At 41.5% G+C, this 25,078-nt stretch overlaps 3 protein-coding genes and 2 long non-coding RNA genes across 9 annotated transcripts; 4 read left to right on the top strand and 1 right to left on the bottom strand.

Annotated features, from left to right (window-relative positions):
• The first annotated feature begins 1,739 nt into the window (after positions 1-1,739).
• On the top strand, positions 1,740-6,036 carry LOC119013982 (WAS/WASL-interacting protein family member 3-like). Of its 3 annotated transcripts, none has more exons than XM_037088923.1 (3): positions 1,740-2,418; positions 3,237-3,398; positions 4,145-6,036. In XM_037088923.1, exons 1-3 carry the CDS (start codon positions 2,119-2,121, stop codon positions 4,373-4,375), a joined length of 693 nt encoding a protein of 230 aa, XP_036944818.1. In that variant the 5' UTR covers positions 1,740-2,118; the 3' UTR covers positions 4,376-6,036. The 3 variants fall into 3 exon arrangements, with proteins under 3 accessions (XP_036944818.1, XP_036944820.1, XP_036944819.1); XM_037088925.1 differs by having other exon boundaries at positions 1,740-2,464; XM_037088924.1 differs by lacking the exon at positions 4,145-6,036 and having other exon boundaries at positions 1,740-2,464; positions 3,237-3,479.
• On the bottom strand, positions 2,820-4,151 carry LOC119013985. Its single transcript, XR_005072864.1, has 3 exons — positions 3,984-4,151; positions 3,736-3,846; positions 2,820-3,453 (listed from the first exon to the last, which is right to left on the bottom strand). It is a non-coding gene; the product is annotated as an uncharacterized LOC119013985 (long non-coding RNA).
• Positions 6,037-6,096: 60 nt separating the features above from the next.
• On the top strand, positions 6,097-8,476 carry LOC119013986. Its single transcript, XR_005072865.1, has 3 exons — positions 6,097-6,773; positions 6,898-7,019; positions 7,456-8,476. It is a non-coding gene; the product is annotated as an uncharacterized LOC119013986 (long non-coding RNA).
• A 657-nt stretch (positions 8,477-9,133) lies between these two features.
• Positions 9,134-9,626, top strand: LOC119013984 (small integral membrane protein 36-like). Its single transcript, XM_037088926.1, has one exon. The coding sequence runs from the start codon at positions 9,287-9,289 to the stop codon at positions 9,587-9,589; it is 303 nt and encodes a 100-aa protein (XP_036944821.1). The 5' UTR covers positions 9,134-9,286; the 3' UTR covers positions 9,590-9,626.
• mmd (monocyte to macrophage differentiation-associated) lies at positions 9,561-23,321 on the top strand. Of its 3 annotated transcripts, none has more exons than XM_037088920.1 (8): positions 17,390-17,669; positions 18,006-18,039; positions 19,137-19,218; positions 19,317-19,477; positions 20,345-20,419; positions 20,515-20,616; positions 21,119-21,188; positions 21,573-23,321. In XM_037088920.1, the coding sequence occupies exons 1-8, from the start codon at positions 17,405-17,407 to the stop codon at positions 21,774-21,776; spliced, it is 993 nt and encodes a 330-aa protein (XP_036944815.1). In that variant the 5' UTR covers positions 17,390-17,404; the 3' UTR covers positions 21,777-23,321. The 3 variants fall into 3 exon arrangements, with proteins under 3 accessions (XP_036944816.1, XP_036944815.1, XP_036944817.1); XM_037088922.1 differs by having other exon boundaries at positions 17,615-17,724; positions 21,573-21,776; XM_037088921.1 differs by lacking the exons at positions 17,390-17,669; positions 18,006-18,039 and adding an exon at positions 9,561-9,725 and having other exon boundaries at positions 21,573-21,776.
• Positions 23,322-25,078: the final 1,757 nt, after the last annotated feature.

Below are 25,078 nucleotides of genomic sequence, written 5' to 3'. Positions count from 1 at the left end.
GAAACTTCCCATAAACCCTCCGACTGACCGCGTCCTCGGTCACAGTTTATCTGCAGCGTTTAAAGACCGGAGAGAGTCTGAAACCGCTCAACAGTTTATACTCCCCCCTCCGAAAAAACAGCAAACACTCCCAACATCTGTTTCCAACAAGTTTCAGTTACAGCATGAAGCTTTGCTCTGATAATTGGGTTTAAAGGGCCTCTGCATGCACACAAATCAAGTCAGCTGTGGTTTGTTTTTACTCTGTTCTGCTGGTTTTCTGGAGGAGACAGAAGAGTCTGGAGCCTCAGGAGGAATCAACACCCAGTCAGTCGGATTAGACTTCAGCTTCAGTTTTCCATCATGTGTTTCCACTCCTGTTTTTACTCCACCACATCAGTTTGAGGACTTTTGTCACTTGTTACTTTGCAGATTTTTCATGCTCCTTCGGAAACAAAGTAGCTGCACAAAACACACAAAGAAACAAACAAAAAAGACTGATAATAATCAGAAAAAAAGGCTGAATATCAGATGATGATGATGTTGACATGGTGCCTTCAAGGACTCAGTCGGGTTCAACCTAAATATGTTGGCTCTGTTGCTGTATCTCAGTTCAGGGTCCTTCGTGGCCTCACACAACATGAGATTCTTTGCGCACCTGAAAAGAGAGAAAATAGCGACATCTCGTGGCGTAGATCGTCACTTTCGCAGGCCTGGACGGCAGAAATCATGACATAAGGGTAAAACATCTGGTGACGCAACCCGGAAATGCTAGACCGTCACATTTAACAACGGCTGACGAGGTTAACAAGGTCTCTGAAGGACTCGCCTTCAAAGACCGGGTCCTTCGAAGGATGCAGCCCTCGGATCTCTTAATCTTGACACAACAACGTCTTGGTCAGGAAAAGATGGATCCCAGTGGTTTCACCCTTACTAATGTTGAAACACCATCTCAAAACAGTTGTTTCTCGTTTTGCAGCCATCTTGTTTGAAAAGTGAGACCCAAATAAAGTGTTCTGGTTCCTTCCCTCACTGACTTCATGTCAGTGATGAGAAACCATCGTATCAGAGTCTCTTGACAGTACAATCTGATTGAGTGTGAACACAGTTGACGTCTTGCGACACCTTCTCAGTTCGTTTCACATCGGCGGGCCCATAAAGCAGCAGGTCGCCTCCCTGGATCCGACCACGGGCCTCCCCCCTCCTTCGTCTCCCTGAGAGAGAGTAAACAGCGTCAGCGTTAACTCCGGTGGGGGGGGAGGCATGTTTTGATGAGATCTGTGGTTTTTATCAGCCGTGGACATTCCTCTGAGCGCTGCCTGGGAAGGAGCGAACAAGCTGTTGTGATGACGTACGCGGGACAATGGTGAGGAGTCAGTTTTACAGCTCCCCGCTGATTTAAACTGGGTGTGAATGTGGAGCTGCTGCACAAAGACTGTTTTAAAACCGAGAGAGAAAAGCTGCAAGAAAAAACACCAACGTGCGTCTGCAAGCTGGGAAATACCTGGAATTTACTGGAGGAAAGAGAATAATCTGCACAGATACAGAATCTTAATTTATTTCATGTTGAGTTTGGAAGTTTTTTCATATTTTCTAGATTAATCAGTGCACATTATTAATCCTTTTTGGATTTCAGATTTCTACAAAACACATCCTATAATATTTACAGTTTGTGTATATTCGTTGACTTTCACAATGTCGTCGTCGTCTCGACATAAATTAAAAACTGAACCTAAAGAATTATAAAGTTGCAACACTTCTGTGGTTTGAAGAAATATTCTTTTATTACAATTAATCTGATGGTTGGATTAAGAGTAAAGCTTTCAAAAACACAATTTCTTTACTTTTACTCAAATATGACTCTTGGGAACTTTTTAGCACCTTAGCACCTTTAGAGTCGATCATAAATCTCATTTCTATCTTCATATCTCAGATCTGTCTTTGTTATTATCAGTTTTCCAAACAATTCATAATTTTAAAGCGGCTTTATTACTGTGTGACATACAAAAAAAAAATCTGAATTAACTGTTCAATTGAAAGCTTTTACATGAATCACTATCTGAGGATATATAATAAAACTTTTATTAGTGACAGAAGCAAACATTTTAAAAGCCTGTTCATGCTGGAGATGACGCTCACATGCAGGCTGCTGGTGGAGGAGGTGGAGGAGGAGGTGGAGGAGGTGGTGGGTCCTTGACGGGAGGAAACCATGAACTCTGGGAGGAGCAGGTTCCCACACCCAGAAGAAGAGACGCACAACGCTGTAACACAAACAGTCCAGCACTCAGGAAGGAAAGGGCTCTCTTTGGGCCTTTATCAGATCTGCGAGATCCTCGACCCCGTCCGTCACCCGCTGCTCCCCGAGAGGTGACGCCCACCCAGCCTCCTCCTCCTCCTCCTCCTCCTCCTCCTCCAGCCTCCTTCTTCTTCATGCTGGAGGTGAAGTCACTCGGTGCTCGTCATCGTCACACTCAGGAGGAAAAAAGTACAGTTTGACTCTTTATATGTCATTTTGACACGAGAGGCTCGGTGACATTAAGATCGTTTGGTTTTCCGTCTGTTTGAGTCTTCAACTTGTGTTTTTTGTTTATTGTGACTTTAGAGGAGATGATATTTGACTCACAGCTTCCTGTTAAAGGTTTTTGTGTTTACTTTTAGCTTTAATCAAAGCATTTAAATGGATTTCTGCTAAATTGTTGACTTACAAATTTTGAAAAAAGCTTTACTAACTACATTTAACTTTACAAATATGAGACTGAACGACTAAATTTACTTAAACTACATTACCTGACATACTGAGTGACTATTTTCTTCTTGTTCTGTGAACAAAACATTATAATATATAAAATATTAAGTTTTCTTAGAGATTAAATACTCTGAAGTACAGATGTAACAATCAGTCAATTAATTATACCAAAACAGTTCAGACAAAATGAATATTTTGACAGTCATTTGACATTTTACAACAGCGAGTACTCTTACTTTTAATGTTTAATTACATTTACATTGCCAAAGCAAGTATGAAATAAAAGAAAAACAACAAAAACGTGCATAAATCCAAGAATAGTTCTTTCATTGTGAAAGAATTACACAAAGAAAAGCAACAAATGCTATTTTTGTACATTTGTTATTATTTTACTTCCATATATTTACATGAAGTATCATTTTGCTACTAAATATTTAAATTTCACACTTTCAGTTTGACATATTATGTGAAATATAACTGTGTCTGCTCTCTGTCCTCGTCCTTCCCTCAGCTGTCTCCTGGTTGTGTAACGGCACCTCCTTTGCTGACATCATGGAACGTCTCCGTAGACGCGACGGAGACGGAGGATCACGTTCACCACGTCGTCGCCTCCCTCCTCTCCGTGCCCTCCGACCTGCAGGCCAGCTCAGGTCCAACTCAATATTCCCCCTCCGTAAGATCAGAACGGACGTGACCAGAACTGTGTGTTTTTACACCCAAACATGAACCTGAAGGTTAAAAAGGTTTCAACATATTTTTGGTTTGCAGAAATGTACATTGGATGCATTAAATCTGCCGACTGGTTTGTGTTATTATGATGTTTTACATAAGAATGTTAATTTATTTATTTAAGTGATATTTAGACTGTAGAAGAAAAAGGGAATAATGAATATTTTTAGACTTTTTTACTCCGCAACTAGCGATAAAGTGTCACATTTACAACTGTTTAGGTTTGTAGAGGAACATCTTATGATGACGTAACCAAATGAATACCCCTCGTCTCACAATACCAAAAACGGAGGCCGCCGGCACCGAGAGGAAAGTATGAAAGCTCCTCTTCTGGAGCCGGTGTTTGGTTTGTCCATTCAGGGCTCCCGTAGAACATGGCGGACTCATTCCCTCTGTAGATATAAAGAGATTCATTCTAAAAGGTAACAAAATCATAATCTCAGCCCCTAAATTCCACATGAAAGAACTTTAAAAACAAGACATCACATGTTTCTCTGTGTTAGGCCGCAGTCGGGGGCTCGTTTCTTACTTCTGATCTGTTTTCTGGATGGTTGATGGTGGGAGAGGTCACGATGTGTCTGATCACGGTGGGAGACTCGGCTTCACACCGAACAAACAACCAGTTGAGGCTGATAAATAAAGCAGAGATTTGTCGACACATCCTCTCCCATCAGCTGTCTGTGTGTCGAGGTCCCGGCGAGGCGGCCGGACTCCCTGGCACCAGCGTCTGGCGCTGAGGGGGGAAGATCTATCTCCGAGATACGAGCAGGAGCAACTCCACCCAGGAGGCCTGGTATACACTCAGACAAACCGATTACATCCTCTGAGCTAATCATTCCCCCGAGTCCCCCGACAACACAAACATCCCCAGGACAGAAACGCCACTCTTCCTCCGACTCCGGGCTGTTTTTAGAGCTCTAAATCTCAGTGACAATCCACATACACAAAAAACTGCAGCTTCTCTTTGTCTTGAGGAGAGACTTACAAGATGTATTGCACAACGAACGCGTCGTCTTCTTCTGTGCAGACAAAACAATGATTTGCTTAAAAATTGACTGTTCTATAAAGATTCGTTTTGTGATTTAAGGTAATTTAAGCTATTGTTATTTAAGCTGCATGCATACGCAGTTGTACTGACATGCCAACCAGCTGTAATGATAACATTCATGTGTAGTAAATTGTCAAAAAGTTTGCAAGGAGTCGCAGCTACTTTTGCCTTGGATTTGCTCTGGATTTTTCTTGTCATTTCTCTGTGTTTTTCACGCCAGTAAATTGAAAAAATAGTCACCTTTAATAGTCACCAACTTTAATCTGGGTGGATAAAACTGTTGTGCTGTTATAAAGCATCTTGAGTCGTTCCTGGAATCCCACAGTGATTACAATTTGGACGCAATTTGTCCTGTTTTTTATGGGGAAACTGTAAAACCTTAATTAGTTTATTTCGTTCTGGATTCCAGAAAGGTTCCCATCAAAAATGTCTCTGATTTCTTCCCATGTAAAGTCTACATCATACATCTGATCACATTATGAAGTCCACGTTGCGCACGCCTCCATCCAATACTCAAAAAAGTTTTAATGGCTTTATTTGAAATGGGAGGAGAGACGATGGACGAGGAAGGAGCTGGAGTGAAAAGTATTAAGGAGAGAAAGTGCATTGGAAATCCACGCAAAAACAAAAAAGCATCAAGGTGTTGTATCAAACGAACAAAAACAGGCAGCCATTGAAACTTTTATGACCAAAAAAAGTTCACCAGAAGCAGACCGATGTCTGCCAACAGATTACGGCAATAAAGAAAGTGCAAGGATCTTTAGTGATTCTACTATCGCCACTAAAATGTCATGTGGAAAAATAAAAAGTGAGTCTTTAGTTCAAAATGTCCTTGGCTCCTTACAGTCAGCAGCATTTAGCCACAAAACACCAAGATGCACCATATTTCTGTCTGTTCTGACGCATCAAACTCCGGCGACGCAAAACTGTATCCATACACATACGTATCCTATGTATCCCACCCAAGTTAGTCAAAGTTCTGTGGTCATAAAACAAAGCCAATGACCCAAAAACTGACCCCTGGATTCCACCAGGTACGTGTCTGCTGCGTTACGCCGCCGCCACGCCAAGAGAGCTGATGGTTTCACAGGAAACGCAGAAACTCTTCCGTCTCGTGGCACCAGCTGTCGACCGTACTGTGCCGTAGTGGACTCAACATGCAACCGGTGGGGTACACGTGACGGAGCGTCGTCGTTAAAGTTTTGCTATGCGCTTCTTCCTTCGTCTGTCAACCCCCACTGTTGTTTCCACATCTGACTTCCTGTCTGCTCCAGGCTGAATTCGGCTGAATTGATTGGCCATGCACCAGTATCCTGCAGAAACAGAAGACCTGCATGTCTGCTACGGACAAGTCCGAACTGCCGGAGACGCAACGGAGCCGGTGGAAATACAGACTTAGTTTCATTCTGCTACTACTTCAGCATACGTTCAGCTAGACAAACTGTTCAGCTATCAAAATATTCATATTTTTCAGCTCTTTCAGTTTTGTACTTTTCAGCTTTCTTCCTTTTCAGCTTTTTCAGATATTAAGCTTTTTTTCAAAAAAACAAATTACAATGGAAATGAAAAGGAAAATCTTCAGACCCACCTGGACTTTCAACCTCTTCTCCTTCGTAGTTTGACCTGCAGACATCATTCCAACGTTCAACAAGTAACAAGACTAAAATATGTTTGTGCAAGTGTGCACACATGACCACACATGTACGCACAGCAAAAATGAATCAATAAGCAAGAACTAACACATACAGTATATTTCCCAACATTTAAACTACATTTAACTTCATCCGCTCACTATCAAACAGTTCAGCCATGCAAAGCAGCCAAGAGCGTCAAAACCCTCGAGAAATGACTTGTTCTACTGTCAGAATTTGAGCCATTAGGTCCAATAAAATTGTGAAATTCTAGAAGAACTGCATGATTAAATTATTCATTCATGTTAGCTGGGCGCTAAACCGTAAGTTATACAGCTCGGTCGATAGAAGTTTATAGTGCGCATGCTCAATCGGCCCCACGATGCAGGATATCCAGGTATTTTTATCTCGCCATTTTGTCTTCATTCCTTCCACGTGAAGTTGTGTTGTTGAAACTTAAACTAGTGAAAATGGAGAAATGAAAAAAAAAGAAATGGGTGGTGCTGAAGAACTGAGAATTGAACGGTCGGCACAAGATGAAGCCAAATGAGCGATGACCGACCGACCGACCGACCGACCGTCTCCTCGGTGGAGGAGGAGGAGACCAGTGGACCGCTCCGACGCCTGCTGGTGATGTGAGGTAGGACAGTTGATCAAGTTTAATTATGGTGCAGGTTCCCTGTCCGCCCATACAATCGGGTATGAGTTAAAATAAAGCGTTTTTCTTGTGCATAAAAACTTAATGTCCCTTCTGTTCTTCCCAGATTTACACTTGTGGAGAAAGTTTCAAGTTAAAACCCACCAGAGGACTGTGAGCACCTCCATCAGCAGCCAGCGTCGTGGGGTTGGCGTGGTTTGTCAGTTTTTCTCCACCTCCTCGGTGGAGGTAATAATGTTGTTTTATCATGTTTATTCCCAATTACCCTGTCAAGTGGCTCCTAACAAGCAGATGTGAGACTATAAAGATAATCACAGCACATGCTCCAGGATAAAATATCAAAAATAATGACATGAAAAGGCCACAAGACAAGAAGACATGGAAGAAAGAGAGAATACAAAGATTTAATGTCTCATTATTGATGTATTCTCTTTGTAGAGTGATGTATTCTCTGTATCATCTCACAAAATCACAAGAGGAAGCGACTTATGTTGTAAATCAGATCAACTTTTATGAAACTGAGACAGAAATATGTTTCCCCGGAGTCACTTAATCCAGATTTATGTGTTGTGAAGCCTTCTCTGTAATCCCCGTTGTAACACGATGAATCACGACGAGTGGACTGTGACATGTTTTATGAGGATTTTTTTTTTTTTTAAAAAAGGTGGAAAAATGATGCAGCCGTCGGTGACTCGGCGGAGCGCACTTCTTCCAGATGCCGAGTCCCGCTGACGCACGGAGGGTCATCGCGTTTCACTGACGGATGATTCGTCAGTGAGGTCGCAGGTCACGGAGCTGGAGCTGTGGTTGGAGGGGAGGTCGGGCCGGATCGGGGTCAAGCCTTTGGCTGCTGACACCAGTTTCCTGGCCGTACAGAGGGATTACAGTGACAACATGAAGAGAGGAGTGAGGTCATTGTGAGCTCTGCAGATGTGATGTGTGCATCTGCTGCACTGTTATATAGCAGGAGACATTATGTTCAGCAGCAGATTAGCGTCTGATTTCATGCTCGACTTGTTTATATTAGATCATGTAGATTTAGTCTTTTTCAGTAGATGTGTAAAAGTATTAATTCTGGTAAATGACATCTGCATCAAAAAGTTCAAATCTTTATATTGTAGTTAAGATGCTGCTGTTTGCCAAAAATGGTGAATAAATCTGCTTGACTTTTTAGGTAAAAAAGGTCAGACCTGATTTCACTTCATGTGTGAAACCAAGTGAAAAAACAACATACGGACCTTCAGATCAGATCAGTGCATCACCCTAAAAACCACATTCTCACTTGTCCTTCAGGGCTTCTGTAGTTTAAATTTCATCCACTACATGTTTTATTGATATATTGATTCTGCAGCCACGTCACCACTTTCTCAGTGGACACATTATGCAAACGATCCAGCGTGTAGAAAGAAAGGCCTTGCACACTAAACGCTGTATTTATTGCGGACGTCAGTGTGAGTTATTGCTTTATTTGTTTCCCCGCTCCTCCGTCTTGTCTGGGCCAAAGTTCAGCCTCCACCTCTGCTTCTTCTGCCTCTCCTCCCGCCGCTAACGTTGCTAATTGCTGCCCTCTGCTGTCTCGCAGCCACCCTCTGATCTCTGCACCACATCGACACACACAACCTGTTGAAACACTCAAAACTCAAAGTGGCGTCTTTTCTGACGCAAACGCACATTTTTTGATGCCTGTCCTGCACCTGCACATATGCTGCGTATTGTCATCCATCAACAGAGATTAAATAAGCCGAGGAGTTCGCTTGGTAATCCCGTCTCTGATTCCCCGGTAGCCTTCATCAAGGAGTGTGACACACACACACGTACATGAAGGAGGGTTTCTGTAATCTGTCCAGATTACACGTTCGACAGAGATAATATGAGGTCACAGATTTTAGATTTTAGAGAGAAAAACATCCTCTGCTGTTAGCATGTTAGCATGTTCTGAGTGGCTTTTTAGTCGCAGCCTCTATTTAGCCAGATGGCTTCCTCTGTCAATCCCCACTCACAATCGAGATTAAGATTACACCGCGCGCACACACACGAACATGCACTCAAATACGTCACATACACAGTAATTAATGTTCATTTGCTCGCAGATGATGTAACGCAGAAATCTGCTGTCACAGTTGCTGAGTTACGGCCGAGGCTTAAGTTATTAAAGGGAGCCATCGATCACTGGAATTTCGAGGCTGGAGGAGTGGTGGTTGCGGATTAAAGTATTTTTACCACAAAGCCACGTATCCGCGGCGCTCATCTGAAACGGAGAGGTGAGAGACAGAAGCTGAGGCAGAGAGGATGGAGGGAGGGAGGGAGGGAGAGAGCGGGGGAGGAGGACAGTAGGGAGACAGATTGAAGAGGATAGAGAGGGGAGAGCGCCCTGCTGTCGCCAGGCTCCTTTTAGAGTTTCTCCATCTGTAGCAGCAGTCCATCTACCTCCCTCCGAGGCCGCCGAGGTGCTGGTTCTGCGAGGCCTCAGGGCCGCCCAGCATGAAGCAGGCACCATGGGCTTTCTGGAGAACTACCAGGAGATCGACCCCGTCACTTTGAACCTTTGCATCCTCATCGCCAGCTACGTTATCTTGCTCCTGGTCTTCCTGATATCGTGTATCATGTACGACTGCCGGGGCAAAGATCCCACGAAGGAGTACGCCCCGGACCCGCAGCCGACTCAGTCGCCCATCAGGCTGGTGGTGATGCAGAGCTCTCCAGCCCCGGTGGGTCGGTGGGACACGGCCAACATGATCACGACCTACCACGAGCCGACGCACGCGGACTTCAGGGAGAAGAAGAGCACGATGGTCTGAGCGAGACTCGGCGGACTTTGTACATACACGACTCTTTTTATTATTCTTTTTCTTTTGTTCTTTTGTACGTTTGTTTCTTTTTACATTTCCTCTGGACGATGTTTGGAATTGACCTACACAGGACCAGACTCGCACGGTAAGGGAGAGTGACATGTGTTGTGTTGTATGCATGTGAAATCCCTCTTTATCTCAGAGGATCTCAAGCCAAAGCCTGCAGTCTGTTGTGGGGAGGAAGTGTCACAACTGATAAAGCAAAGGGAATAAAGAGGGCATTTCTGTTGTGGTGTGTTGACGCACTGAGCCGGGGAGGGGGGGTTTAGGATTAAGGTTAGCGTTTGGAAAACACACGGAGGAGTGCAGTGGAGCAGAAACTTCACTTGCTCCTGAATTTTGTGGCCTTTTTAAAGATTTTTAAGGATCTTTTATGAAAAACAAATGAGAGAAGGAAGGAGACGCTCGTCGAACTATTCAGACTTTGCTCCTCTTCTCCAACGTGCACGTAAAACCATTATCTCGACTTTAACTACTCTATCGAAATAAAAAGCTAAATTGCTCCTGATTGGCTCTCATTCGGGGATTAGTGTTCAACATTTGGTTAAGTCTGGACGGACGCTGACCTCTTGCATAATTCCAGGAAGTGTGATGTGCATGGAAGTGTTTGTGAAAGCGACAGACAGCTGGGTGAGATCTCTCCCCATCAAGGTCCTGACCTCCAGCGTCTACGTTCTTATTTTGAGACGTGTAATCACGGCAGGAGGATGTTAACCCCTTTGATCCAGTCAGGGATAAAGCTGCCTGGCACTCCACGAGCGAGAACACGGTGGAAACATTTCGTCAGCGTGAAAAAAAAAAAATGCTTTTCTCTTCGTCTCTCGTATCGCTCGAGTGCAGATAAGGCGTATCGACGTGCAAACAAGGCTTTGTGTAAACTAGAATGGACACGATAAGTGTGTTTAATCAGTCAGCAGAGTACAGTTGATACGACTCCGCGCGGATGTTTCCTCAGTTCAGGATGAATAAACTGACCAATAAATCCTGATGAGAACTTGCTACGATCGATTTCTCCTCTAATGTGCTCGACATTTATTCTTTAAGTGGCCTCGACTTAACTCGTCGATTACGTTTGGCTCCCTGCTCCTGTCCAGGCAGTTTCACAGGTCGCCCATTGTAGAGGATGTTGCGTGCGGCGGGCGCCATGTTGTAATCTGTATGGCGATGTGGCGAGTCACACTGATTAGCCAGCCTGTCAGAGGGTCTCAAATCAAAGCAGAGGATCAGGTTAAACTGTCAGGCTAACTGGATAACTACCGAGAGAAAACTGCTGATGTCCGATAGGAAATATGGAGGAAAAGACAAAAACTTTCCCCAGCAGACACACAGAGATCAGTCAGAGAAACGGCCTCGTGAAAAAGACCCATGATTGGAGTTTTATGGTCCAATTTCCCGAATTGGGAAGTCACTTGATGTTGGAATGGAGGAGCGACATGGACGCCAAAATAACAAGCGTACAGCTGTTTCCAGTGACAAGGAAGAGCAAAGGAAACAATACCATGACTTTGGTTAAAGTCACATTTCCTAGAGACACAGTAATGCTGTTGGTCAAGTCTGAACTTAGCTTTACGCCAAAATTAGAGTACTAGAACGGAAGTTAAGCCTGTAATATATATATTTTTTATATGTATTTATATGTATTTACCTGCATTAGCTTGTTAGCTTACCGTGCAAACTATCCAAACATAAATCAGCCTTACACCAGGTTCATGTTGGAGTTTATACAGTTACTTATTTATTTCCCATTTTGCAAGTTTGCTGTTTCTAAGTGTTCACCGCTGACTGCTCAAGTAGCTGCTGTTAGCTCAGTTAGCTGTGCAGTTAGCGGTGTTTGGAGACAGGACGTGTCAGTGCTGGAAGGTTAGCATGCTACGCGTCTACATAAAGACACAACCCCTATTTCTTATTATTCTGTTGATGATTTAAGTTAATTTTTAGTTTGCTCTTGAATTAAATGTTTTTAATGAATATACATATTGATATATTGATAACCCAACATTTACACAATTCACATGAATACTCTGAAGTTGCTGCAGAATCTGTTTTTTTTGAGTCACATCTGAGGATCCATCAGCGATGTTTTGAGCCTGTAGAAGCTGAATTTGCCTTCCAGGAAAAAAAAGCAAAGGTCACACTAGAGTGTCTCAGAATAAGAGAGCAGAGGAAGAGGTGTTGAATCCAGTTTGTGCTGCCAACAACAGAAATAGATCTCGCAGCTCTGAGAGCTCTTAACAGTAAACATGGAGAGAAACCTGGACGGAGCTCAGAGTAATCCTGCTACTTCTGAGAAATGTGCACTTAATGGAGCTCATTCATGAAGTAGATCAGCGGAAAAAGATCAGACGAAAAGTTTATAAATACATTTTATAATATAAATAAATCACATGTTATTTATTTCTTATTTTTAAATGGCTCAACTTGAGTGGAGCTTTTAATTTCTCATATATATTATATTCAACTGGCCTCCATCTTCAGACAGTGCTGTATTTATTTCATCACCATGTGAAGACAAAGAAGTGGAACGATGTGAGGCTGAAAATAAGTCGACTTTTCGATATTATTGTAAACGAGATACTGAAACACGGGGGTGGTAGAAGTCATTAGAAGTTCAACCTCAGAAACATCCTGCTACAAAAAATATTAGCATTAAAATATAACCTACATAAAGTTAACACAAGGATCTTTTTTCGTATTTCGTTTATTTGTGGACAAAAGTGGTCGTGTTTCCGCTATTAAAACCACAAAATACAATGTCAAAAATACAATTATTGAAAGAAAAGGTTGTTTTAACTGGCTAACACAATACTTATTGTAATTTCATCTGGTGGAAATGGAAACTCAGCCCTCTGCCAGTCTGAATGCACGCTAAGAAAAACTAAATTAATCTTCTCGTTGATGGTTTCTCGTTTGCTTCAGTAGAGATTGAGATTGTTTTGATATCCAGTTCGTGTCGTGGCGTTAAGTACCAAAAGTTATTTTAATGCAGAATTCTTTATTTCAGAATAAAACATAATGTATGTTTGGATTCTTACTGTGTCACTAAATGTGGAGCTAATGTCTGGATACTTCGAATATTTCTCAGACTACATTTTTGTGTTCATCAGAATCTGTCGGACGGAAATGCAACACGACGTTACTTTGGGAAACAGCTTTTCAGGAGGCTTTAGGTTGTTGACTTATGTTCAGAATCTGCAGACAAACAAGAGAAGACGCACTTCCTCTTCCTTTCCCGAGCCAGCACAAACAGTTCCACTGGTGCTAGTTAATCTTTGAAAGCCTCTCCAGGATTTGAACAAAGTCACTCAAATCAGTCAAATCTTCAACACAAGTTTGACTAATCTCAGTGTCATCAAATTATTCAGGTCGTGTTCAAGAAAACAAGAGGAACCGGCAACATTTCATCTGGACCCTGGGTGGTCAACAGGGCTGTGAATGTATGAATTCAATCAGCTCAATCATATCAGCTTCTTTGTGTGTACGACTCCACACCGAGACGTAACAGAGACGAGATCTTTCCGATCGAATGTCCGTCACGCTTCACCGTGAAGGTGAAGTTGTGTCGCTGACACTCTGGTGTAAAGTGAGTCGAGGAGGACGGCCACGCTTCGCTGCACTCTGTTACCCTCGGACAGACGCACCACCGTGTTTTCCGACTATAAAGCAACGCCGGGCTCAGGTTGTTAACTGAAAGATTAATTAACTCAGATACGACGGAACAGAACAAAGCTGCTGACCTAAACATACTGATTTCTTTAAACCCAATGATCAAACAGTGCAGAAATATAAAAGTATACATGTTAGATATTGTATATTTTCCATTACTTGTGATAATAATAATGATAGATAATATTACAGAATAAACAGTCGAGCTGAACACAAAGAAGTCTCGTCTGAGGCGAGTTAAATCAAGACGGCCGAACAGGAAAAAAGACAACATGAGGTCGGGAATAAAAGCCATAAAACGGGCAAGATCACAGAAAAACGAAAGAGAAAGAAACAATAAAATCCATGAAGGACGATTAGAAGACGACGTCACATCAGAGCACTTAGGATTTGTTGATCCAAAGTCTTTACTGTTACATTCCCCTCTGAATTCATTTCCACACTGCGGGTTATCTGCGGGCACTGCATTCTAGCATGAAACAGTAAACCACTTAGAAAGCTGGTTAACCTTTGGGTCACATGTGTACATAAAGCCTCTTTTATTCTGAAGGCACTCCCACTGTATACACCGGGTCTGTCCTGTAGCCTACATTCACTTCCATCAGCCACCAAAACCAAAAGAAGCGAGAAGCACAAATTATCATCATCCTCTGTTATTTTATTTATCAGAGACAACAGTCAGTGGAAAGAAGTCGATGACTGAAGTCTGGGACAGAAGGCAGCTGCCGAACACGAGCGAGCAAACTGTCTGATATTTTTGTTCTGAGGGTCAGATGAGGTAACGAGGAGTGTGCGGGAGGATCAGGAGACCGGTGAACAGGTGGGTTCTGGTGGAAAGGACGTTTACAACTTGACCTTACGGCAACTGTTCACGTCACTGGAAAAAAAAAAAACCTCGAGGTCGTCACATAATCGGAGTGTCACAACACGTGTTAAAATATCCGACAGAGAGGCGTTTGAAGACTCCTCACGTCCACTCAGGTGTTTTCTCCTCCTTTGCGTGATGAGACGTCTTCTTCTGACGACTGTTTGGACGAGAACAGACGATATTTTCCTCTAATCGCTTGTTTTTTTGTTCGTAGTGAGGCACAAACCACGGCACTGCTTGACCTACTGACTTTATTGACTCCTGATGACAGATATTTTGTAGAATGAAGGTCATGTAGACAGATTTTTATTCAGAGGGAAGGGACAAATGTTACTTTACACGACAGCTGTCCTATTACGTTTGATATAGGACAGATATATTAGTTCTTTATCATTCAAATGGTTCATGGAGTTTGGTAAATAAGTTCCAACTGCGTATTCAAAAACACACAAAACTGACATTTTTTTGAACATTTATGGATGACTAACTTCTAAGAAAAGCACAGCTGAGTTTAACTTGTTCACCCATTAATCATATTTCTTCTTTTCCAACAACAATTTGTCTCATTTTAAGGAGATTCTGACAAACAAAGCAGTGAAACCGCACACGTCCACACAGGTGTTTTCAGTTATTCTGCCTGATTAGAGACGCTGTGTGTCGGGTGGAGCTTGTCATCGAATAACGTGATGGGTCATGGAAGCAGAAACGCCAATTAAGAGACAGTCACATTACCAACAACTGACGGGACAGTCGGCGTGAAGCTGCAGTTTGTAGTCTGGTACAAGAATTCAGGTTTACAGGCAGAGCAGGCTTGAATTTGTCCCTCATATGGGCCTCAGTCGAAGTGGATGGGGGCAGATTAAATACCTGCAGGAGTGTAATCCAGACTGAGGGTGTGAACTGTCCTGCTGTTGTTAGAAGTTCTGTTCAACTGGCAGAACAGAACCAACAGTGATCCCAGTTCAACGGAAACTTTTTTTCAGGTCTGTAGACAAAGTTTGACTCCAGAGGAACCCTTGTGTGTCCAAAAAAATCATTGATTTTAATGAGACATCAGGATGTTTTCTAGCCTTAGGCCCAAAAATGACATTTTCCTAACCCTTACAAATTTATTCCTGAAGCTCAAAGCTACTAGCATTAACACACCTGAATTTCTGGCTGAGGTGTCGTTGGTCAAATTGCATTGTGGGTGATTAGCAGAGGAGAATGTGTGATAGCAAAACAATTTCAAAGCGTTAGATCTCAGTATGCAGCCTAAAACTGTAACCCCGAACCTGATGACAATCAGTCAAAGTAAAAACAACTTCCCATGAATCCCGGTTCGCTAACACGTTCGGGTGTAAGCTGATACGGCTGCGGTTGTGATGTTTAAACACCAGACAAACGTTCAGCGTTGACGTCCAGCAGCACACAGAGATATCCCGACCTGCTGTGACGCTGCAGCTCTCAGGTCCGTGTCGCGTCAGAGGTGTTAATGAAGCAGCGCAGGCCGACGCCATGAAACAAGGAGACGCTGTCCTCTGACATGCGGGCCTCCCTTTGTCGGACAATGAGCTCTCTCTTTGTCTGGATCAATCCCATTCTCTGCAACCACAAAGACATTCATTTAATCAGCTTTTCTATGGATTTCTGAGCCTTATTATTGTGGATCAGCGCTCGTAATTTAAGAGAAAAAAAGTGGTCATGTTCTTCTAGAAGAGAACATTTGTCAGAGATCAGCGGGTTCAGCTGGTTTTTCTCTCGCTCGCTCTTTATCTCTGGTGGCTTGCAGCAACATTCGCAGCATGAACTTCATTAAGCCTGAGGAGGATTGCACTTCGCTCTTACATAAAGCCTCTGTTATATCTCAGAGTCGCTGATCAAGTTACAGCACTATTATGCAACCGAGCTGCAACAGCGTGACACCGACTGTGTGCAGTTCGCTGTCCGCCTCTGTCACTTCGTCTCCCGCCATGAATCACTGATTTCAGGCTACGACTTCCTCATTCACAAACCCGATTTAATCATTTCTGTGTCCGTGATGTCGTTCTGGAAAAAATAAATACCTGTGGCGTCTTTCTCTCTAGAGCAAAAGTTTTTGTTTTTTTTTTTCCAAGGGGTTTAGCTGCAAGATACATTGAATTGAGTGGAAGCATCCGTTAGTTTCAGTTCAGGGTGAATGTTATGAATCTTATGTAACGTTGTGTTTTTACAAAGAGCAGGTTTGTTTGACAGAACATGCTGAATGAGACCGGGTCAGTACCGGGGGATGTGAAGTACATTTAGTCAAGCATTAAAACACATTTCAGAAGGAAATATTCTACTTTTTAACTTCACTACGTTCATCTGACAGCTTTAGTAATGAGACACATTTAGATTTTAGCTCTCAAAATACATGAAGAGCTTATTAAATGTGACTTTTTTTGGTCTTTAATCAAACTATCAGTACAAAAATATGATAATATTATGATCAAATGATAATACGTCCCACCCTACATTTATATTTTTGTATTTGTTTGCCAGAAAAAGACAAAGTTCTTGAATTTTTATATAGATATTCCAATAATATTATTGTGGAGACTATTTTGATAATCCTTTGAGTAACTTCAAGGACTTTTTGGACATTTTAAGACTAATCAAACATTGTTAAGGTGTCATTTTGTCCTCTGGTTGTTTGGCATTTATCAGCAGATTGATCTCTATATTCAGAATAATCATTAGCTGCAGTCCTGTACAGAACAGTCATTAATAATAGCAATGTTTACAGGCTGTGAGAAATCCCTTGTTGTTTTTCCTCCTCATTAACAAACGCTAATGGATCCAACTTTTTAATAAATAATGAATTCTGCAGGTTCACATGTTAAATAATTCATTAAAAGAGGTTATTTTGAGTTTTTGACTGTCTGGAAAACCATTAAGTACTGTTTTATTTATTAAATAGGCCTAATTGATTAATTAAGTGTTTTACAACAATTCATCAGCTCAATGCAGATATTATTAAAGGATCTGATATATAAAAATGATTTATTGATTTTTTATTTATTTTTTTTTTTTAACTGTTAGTCACGACTTGGACCATAATCAGAAAAGGAAGCAGTGTTTTGTTAAATGCCAAATTTTAAAATAAAAATTAAATAAGAAATCTGAAACCAATTCCTACAACACAGAGAGGACAAAGAGTTCAAGGAAATGATAGAAAAATAAATAAATAATGTCTTATTTGTAAAAAATTAAATGTTATTTGTTTGTTTCTCATGAACGCTGACGTCCTAAATCTGCAGTTTTATCACGAGCAGAATGTGACTGTTGCTCCTCGTGCAGGACCCCGCCCACCTAACACACGATTGGCCATTCCCCCGCTTATCTCGCTGCTCATTGGCTCACGCGGCCGTCACTCGACATCTCACCACTGTTTGGGCGGTGGGGCACAAAAAACAGAAATCATATTTGAGCGGCTCAGCGGGGAGCAGCCTGTCACTGACCGGCGGAGCTGCGAGGCTGCTGGGGTCTTTTTTTTCGGTTTGTCCTGGCTGCCGCTGCCGCTTATGGATATTTCAAGCTTAAAGACGAGGCAGTGAGCCAGTATTTGTTACAGAATGGTATTAAGAAAAAGGCTAAAATGGTGCCTTTGTAGTAGGAGTATTAATGCTGCCGGTGCCTTGTAACGTTAGCTGTAGTGAAAGTTAGCTAGCTTATGAGTAGCATCACGTTAGCTCATGCTAGGCCTTCCGTTTCCTTTGGTTGTCAGGACACTTTATTGTTTTATTACCCCCCTTTTGTAAAGCAGCGTTTTGTAGCTCCTTTGTTTGCCGCCGTTTGCTGACCCCTTTTCTTTGCTCCCTGTGGCGAATAAAGGCTCTGAAATGAAGAGAGTAAACAGCTTCCAGAGGTGGGTGAAACACACAAATCTCTGTCAAACATCGTGTTTTGGGTTTGTTAAGACGACGACTGACAGAGAGTGACGGTGAGGTAACGTTAGCCAGGTGTGTCCGTTAACACGAACCCGTTCGTTTCTCAGAAACAGTTGAAATTCCTGTGTAGACATGTCATGTTAGCTAAAGAAAACAACGATGCAGCGTTAAATTGAGAACTTTTTGAATGAGGTTTGGTGTACAAGATGACAGTTGCAACTCCAGTAGGTCTAACACATTACTCATTCTTAATTGAGGATCTGTGATTTTTATTTTTCTGAGCACTTGAATGTGTAATTGAATTAATTGACTAAATCACTAAATTCTTGAATAAAATAATATGTAACAGCTCCAAATTTAACCAGTAGAAGTGCCTGTTAACTCACACAAAGTGCTGAATATAGTATTAATTTATGTATTTAAATTTAGATTGGGATGTGCAGAAACACTTTTAAGGAAGTCATGATCAACAAGTTACAAGGCATTATAATGGAAATGCTCTTCAGAAAGTCAATTTACAGCTTCAGATCACTTCTTTTGTCCAACCAAAGATTAAAAATACCCCAAAAGACTCTTTATGTACTTCCAGAAATAAAAGATAAAATGATGCTAAAATAATTAAAATAGTAAGAATTTATTTCCTGACAATAGACTTGTAATTTAATGGAATAACTGTAGCAGCTCTAGTGGTGTCTGATTAAAGTTTTTTTTACTGAAGGTGAAGATTATAGTTTATCTTAGTCGTTTGGTTTTGTCATTAATGTGACTTGGCTGCTGTTACATCTGTCCATCTGTCTTGTGTTTGTATCTAAGACTTTAAGTGTTACATTAACGAAAAAAACTTTGGATTATTTTGGCACACTTGTTTTGACAGTAAATTTCCATTTTTGGCTTGAAATACATAGTTTATCATTTGTCTCACTGTGTTTTTGTTTTGATCATTATGCACCAAAATCCCTGAGACATCTTTACTGCAGAGGAGATGTATAAAACTTCCTTCCCTTTCTGATCAGGACTGATTCAGATCGATGGTTTTGGTTTATTTGTGTGTTTTGTGTATTTGCGTGTGTTTCAGGTTCATGAACAGACGAGCCGCTGCTAACTGCCGCTACCAGCCCACCTGCTATGAGCACGCTGCAAACTGCTACACACATGCGGTGAGCGGCTTGAATGTATTTTTTTGAAGACACGCGGTAATCTGAGATAACGTCGTTGTAACGGTGGCGTGATTTTTTATTTATTTTTTCTTCATCAGCTCCTCATCATGCCGGCCTTCGTGGGCATGGCGCTGCTGCATCGTCTGTCGGACACCGGCTGGGAGAGGATCACTGCCTGGGTGTACGGAATGGGCCTGTGTGCCCTCTTCCTGGTCTCCACTGTGTTTCATATCATCACCTGGAAGAAGAGTCACATGAGGTGAGGACAAGCTGACATTACCACCGAACACACAGGACGTGCTCGCGCTTGTTTACATAATACATGAGGACAAGGACAAACGAGAGAGGGACGCCCACAGATTTTCCTTTTTTAATATTCAGAGTGAAATCAATAATTTACCGGGAGACGGTCTGTGATTTAGAGTTTTAGAATATCAGAGTCCCTGTGGGGGAATATCAGCACGGCACTGATGCCTCACTGTTGTCAGATAGATATTTACATGTGTTTGCATCTCTAGCTGTGTTTGTTGGTTTCCAGTTCAACGGATGAAGGTTTCACGTCACAGTTTGTGGAAATATTCAATGTTTTCTGGAGGAGAAAACCTGAGAGTGTGTTTTTGTTCAAAGGTTTTTTACCTGTTTTATCCAAGTGTCCAAAGATAGTGTTAGCTACATCTATCAGCCTGGCTAATGTCCTAATGTTTGACCTGGAAACCCTGATCTCAGTGCTCTGAAAACATCCAGTTGTATAGATAAGAAGCAGGTTTTGTTACTTTGTCATCTCGTAGAATGAACGCCGTCTTTTTCTCCAACATCGGAGCGCTCTCCATCGAGTGAACGCCCGTCTGTTCACTCTTGTTTCACCTCGGTTTCTCTCCCTCCTCACCTTCTCTGCCTCCTCAATCAGCTCTCAGTTCAAGTTCATTTGCAGTTTGAGGATTGAATGTATTTGCATCCATGTCTCATGTTATTGCTGATCAGCATTGTCACTGACTTAAGATAATCAGCTGTCTTCAGCGAAACCTGACGTCTCTTCTTGTGTAACAACAAATATGCAAATAATGTTTCTGCATTACACTCCCCTGAGTCAACAAGAACTAACCTGTCCACCTGTTGGTTGTTTCAGGTCTGTGGAACATTGTTTCCACATGTGTGACAGGGTGGTCATCTATTTCTTCATCGCTGCCTCCTACACACCTTGGTGAGTGTCTCACAGAGGAGTGTATACAGGTATACAGAAGGTCTGGTGTAATATCTGGAGAGGACGAATGTTGATTCAGATGTTTTTGTTCTCAGGTTGAACCTGCGTGAACTGGGCCCTCTAGCAGCACACATGCGCTGGTTTGTGTGGCTCATGGCTGCTGCTGGGACCATTTATGTCTTCAACTATCATGAAAAGTGAGTTGATTTTACAGCTGGAGCAACGAGCGGTTGTTTATTTGTGATAATTACATGTAACAGTCATGGAGGAAGTCTGTGAGCTAACTGTGCAGCAGCTCTCTGTTAAATGTCTCATTCGACTGTCTGACGTTAAAGACGATCACAGTCATGAATCGGCTGTTTTTGAAATTGTGATTTGACTCGCCTCACTGTCTCTCTGGTGTTTCGTTTTGATTCTGTAGATTAGGGGACGTTTTAAGGCAGGTTTGGCGAGTTTTCATTTAATTCATAGTTCGTGCTCAGCCACAGTTTTGTCCCCTGACTGTTAACACCTGTTACGCGCTGAGTGCTGCCACATGCGGGAAGTTGTCACAACAAGCTGCCAGGGTCCTCATGACCTGCCAAGAAAAGCTCTTTTTTTATCGTCTATAACTCTTTTAACATGCAGCTTAATCACCGTCAGTATGAGATCACGTTGTTCTCATCAGTAAACATGTTTTGTGTGTGTTTGTCTTCACAGATACAAACTTGTCGAGCTGGCCTTCTACTTGACGATGGGTTTTTTCCCCGCATCAGTCATGGCGTCAATGGTAATATTCTGACGTATTTCAATTATTTACAGTCGCAGTCAGTTTATTTGCATGTCACATAACACGTCTTCCACGCTGCAGGGTGGAGCTGCGATGAGTGTTTTACTTCCTCTTCTTGCTGAAGTTGTTTATCAGCAAAATGACTATTATTTATCATCAGTTTTATTAATGAATACATCTCGAGCCGTATCAGAAAGCGCTCTGTTGTGTAACAAACTTCAACAGGTCAAATCTGTTTTCCCCCTCCTGCCGCCCTCTAGTGGTTCGAGTGAAAACAGCAGCCCGATACCCCAGTTGTTGACAGAAACTTCAACGCTGAACAGTTTAATTTACATATTACCTGACATTTCTCCTGCATGTCGTCTCGTTTTGTCCGTTCTGCAGAGCAACACCGAGGGGCTTCATGAGCTGGCCTGCGGCGGACTGATCTACTGCCTCGGCGTGTTCTTCTTCAAGAGCGACGGCATCATCCCCTTCGCCCACGCCATCTGGCACGTGTTCGTGGCGCTGGCTGCGGCCGTGCACTACTACGCCATCTGGAAATACCTCTACAAGGCCCCCAGCGCTGACACCCTCCTCCAGTCATGACCACAGCCGGGGCTGGACGCCGGTTCCCCACCTTCCTCCTCCTCCTCCTCCTCCTGTGCGCCTGAGCGTCGGCGCCCTGCACACCGACTCCCTCAACTGCCCACTGAAGCTGCGACGACAGCCAAAAAGTTTACGAAAATGCTGACCGTGAATTGTTTACTGTTTTCTAACGGAGGAGAACAGAATTTTTTTCTGACCAACAAAAGCTACTTTCAAAAAGCTGTTTTGTACAACTTCAGCGAGGGGAGGGAGTTTAGACTTTTTTTCTAATGAACCCTGGCCCATCCGTGAGTGTTTGAGAAATTTGATAGCAGTCTTTTGTATCACTTGAATCGAGTCACATTCCACATCGGGGGTTATTTTTTGTGTTTCAAAAACCTGGAGATTTCATCCATTTCAGCTGGTGATTTGACCGCTGGGGGACGTCGAATGAGGTGCTTTAAAAAAAGAAAAGAAATCAGCTGGTGTCAGAAGCAGGGCTGGGTATCATCATCAGAAAAGGTTTACGTACCAATACCCACAATTATATAGTTTTTGATACTATAAACATTTAAAAAAGAAACCAAAGAACCCACAAGTAGCCGTACAGGAACTTTGAATGACTAGAAAAGTTTAAAACCGGCAAAATTCGCTTTAAATCCAATCGAAGCGTAAGTACAGTAGAGTCTGATGCCAACTTTTGTACCAAATAGTATCGCGGTTTGATTCCCAGCCTTTATCAGTAGTTTAACAGAGACTTGACATGATTTGAAGGAAATAACAAGCGTTGATTAATTGTTTTCATTTATTCTGTATTCAGTGTTTCAAACATCGTCGACCCATCTTCTCTTTCTCGTGTTTTGTTTCTAAATGCAGTCCTCAGTTTTTCAGAGAGCCAGTTTCTTCTGCGAGTGTTTAGCGCCCTCTGCTGGTGGGCGGCTGTAAGAAGGTGACTGACGGCATTTCAAGGTGAAGCTGTTTGTTTTTTTTATTATTAATGAGCCAAACGATGAGAGAAAATCAGTTCAGGAGAACTTTTCCACTTTGTTATTAATGTGAACAGTGTGTGTGTGTGTGTGTGTGTGTGTGCACGACCTTCGTACTGTAGCTCAGTATTACATTTCCACTGATTTATAACTCGCACCACTAGAATGACGTGTTTCCTGTTTGTATTCTGACGCAGGTGGAGAAACTTCACCTTCGTGTTTTTCGTCTCATGTTTTTTTTTCTTTTCTGTAAACGTGCTCAGTGGCTCATAAAAAAACTTTCCTCTTAGTGACGTGCAAAGCTGAACGGCTGCATATTTCTTAATTTCGTCTTCCTTGTTGAAATGGTTTTCCTTAACCACTCTGTTTTGTAATGTTTGTATATTCTGTCCTTTGTTTTTGTTTTTGTTTTTTTTTTGTCCTGTCGATGACATGCTCCTCGCCTTTTGCAGGGAAAAAAACTGCTTCTTGTTTGTTCCATTGGCTGTTAATGGTGCTGCATATACTGTACATGAATGCTCCTCTACTATACTGAGTATCACCTTTCTAATGTGACAATAAAAAAAACAAAAAATGATAATGTCCCACATTGAGATCCTCGTTCTTAAACTCTGTTTGTATCCACCGAAACAATGCCAAGAATTGGACAAATTAACACCAATCTCTGGTTCTCAGACACCAAAACTAATATTTTCTTTGATGCATTTGCTTGAAAGTTTTTCTACAGATGACATTTATTTTTAAACCAAAACAATCCCAACTTTGATGACAAAGAAACTGTATTTTCGATGACCTCACAGACTTGTAAGTCCTTTTTAAAATGGTAAATATAGAATAAAGTAATAAGGAATCTGACTGAACATTCAGTGCCAACTTCAAGCACTTCACACACATTTTCTTTTTTATCCTTCAACCATTTGACGCCTGAGTTTTGTTAACAAAATGATACTTTCGTCCACTTTGAGTGGAAATTTTCATTTGGTGTGATTTGGCGCCCCCTACAGTTTCTGGGTTTAACACCACTGTCGTGATTACATAATGTTAAGTAATGAAATGATCATACAAAATGTTGCTTTCATTAATATTAAATTCACCAATCTGCCAATTATTTCTCAGACATGTTTGAAACCGAAAGGAGAATATACATTTTTCAGTATTTTTGTGTGTGAAACAAGAAAAATAACATTTAAAAAAAAAAACAACAACTTTGTTTTCTAGGTGTCTGAATCCTTGTGAAAATAAAACTATGTGTCATTTTCCCACATAAAATTTTGTTTGTTTCCTCCTGAAACAGTTTTTGTTTTTCACCTAGCTTCAGCCACCAAGAAAAACACATTTTCTAACTCTTAATTTTACCCGTTTGACTCAAATAATCTCCAGAAACATGTATTTTGAATCATTTTGAACCATAAAACTTTGTTGTTTCCTCCTGAAAACAGTCTGAAAAAAACATGTAATGTAATGTAAGAAAACATGTAAATATCTGGAGAACTTTTGAAACCGAGTGGGCATCTCTGTAATGTTGTTATAACACTTAACATGAAACATTTAATGATTTAACTTGATGTTTTATATCGTTTTAACAATCTAAGTGATACATAATTATAGCAAAACAAGTTTCTACTTTTTAAATCCTTATTTATTTTCCTCCCTACTTTCAGTTACCAAAATTGACTAAAAACATGAATCAATATTTTGGTGTATTTGGACACATCTGGATCTCGATCATCAAGCTTTCCGTCATGATTTCACGTTTCTGAGAGCGCTCTGCACAGAGAAATGAGACAAAAAGTACGTCAGAAAAGAATCGGGATTTGTTTTATTAGACACTACAAATTACAGAGAGATGGAGAGGCCGAGGGCTGAACAGCACAAATAAATGTTATGCATCCATTCCATGACAAACAAGACCGAATACACCTTTCTGTTGTATTTTATACACTCTGAAACAGTCCGTTGGTGTTGCCATGAATACAATGGTTACAGGTCTGTTGCAATGTCCAAAATAAGAACTGAGGAGTCGTCAGTATATGTAATATATATGTATATATATATAGATAGATATTTTGATGCACTAAGAAGCCCTTCAGTGCAGATCTGAACTATCCGATTGTGATGAGAACTTTACATTGCTCAGAGACTGGGGAACAGTATTCAAGGCACTGGAATAGACTCAGATTTATGGTTAACGTTTCCGGGTGAGGTAGTGAAATCACTCGACAGTGAGGTAATTTTGGGATACACATGGATTAATTATTGGCTTTTTCATATATATATATATATATATATATATATATATATATATATATATATATATATATATATATATATATATAT

The sequence above is a fragment of the Acanthopagrus latus genome, chromosome 23 (genome assembly GCF_904848185.1).
Source record: "Acanthopagrus latus isolate v.2019 chromosome 23, fAcaLat1.1, whole genome shotgun sequence".
Taxonomy (NCBI): Eukaryota; Metazoa; Chordata; class Actinopteri; order Spariformes; family Sparidae; genus Acanthopagrus; species Acanthopagrus latus.
This window is presented reverse-complemented; position numbering and strand designations above follow the sequence as displayed.

What these genes read in the sequence shown, in the direction of transcription:
- LOC119013982 (XM_037088923.1), top strand. Translation starts at nt 2,119, where the DNA reads ATGCAGGCTGCTGGTGGAGGAGGTGGAGGAGGAGGTGGAGGAGGTGGT. An exon ending in CCTTCTTCTTCATGCTGGAG is followed by an intron (nt 2,419 to 3,236) that starts GTGAAGTCACTC and finishes TCCTTCCCTCAG; the next exon opens with CTGTCTCCTGGTTGTGTAAC. An exon ending in CAACTCAATATTCCCCCTCC is followed by an intron (nt 3,399 to 4,144) that starts GTAAGATCAGAA and finishes CTGTGTGTCGAG; the next exon opens with GTCCCGGCGAGGCGGCCGGA.
- LOC119013984 (XM_037088926.1), top strand. Translation starts at nt 9,287, where the DNA reads ATGGGCTTTCTGGAGAACTACCAGGAGATCGACCCCGTCACTTTGAAC.
- mmd (XM_037088920.1), top strand. Translation starts at nt 17,405, where the DNA reads ATGAACGCTGACGTCCTAAATCTGCAGTTTTATCACGAGCAGAATGTG. An exon ending in CAAACTGCTACACACATGCG is followed by an intron (nt 19,219 to 19,316) that starts GTGAGCGGCTTG and finishes TTTCTTCATCAG; the next exon opens with CTCCTCATCATGCCGGCCTT. An exon ending in CATCAGTCATGGCGTCAATG is followed by an intron (nt 21,189 to 21,572) that starts GTAATATTCTGA and finishes TCCGTTCTGCAG; the next exon opens with AGCAACACCGAGGGGCTTCA.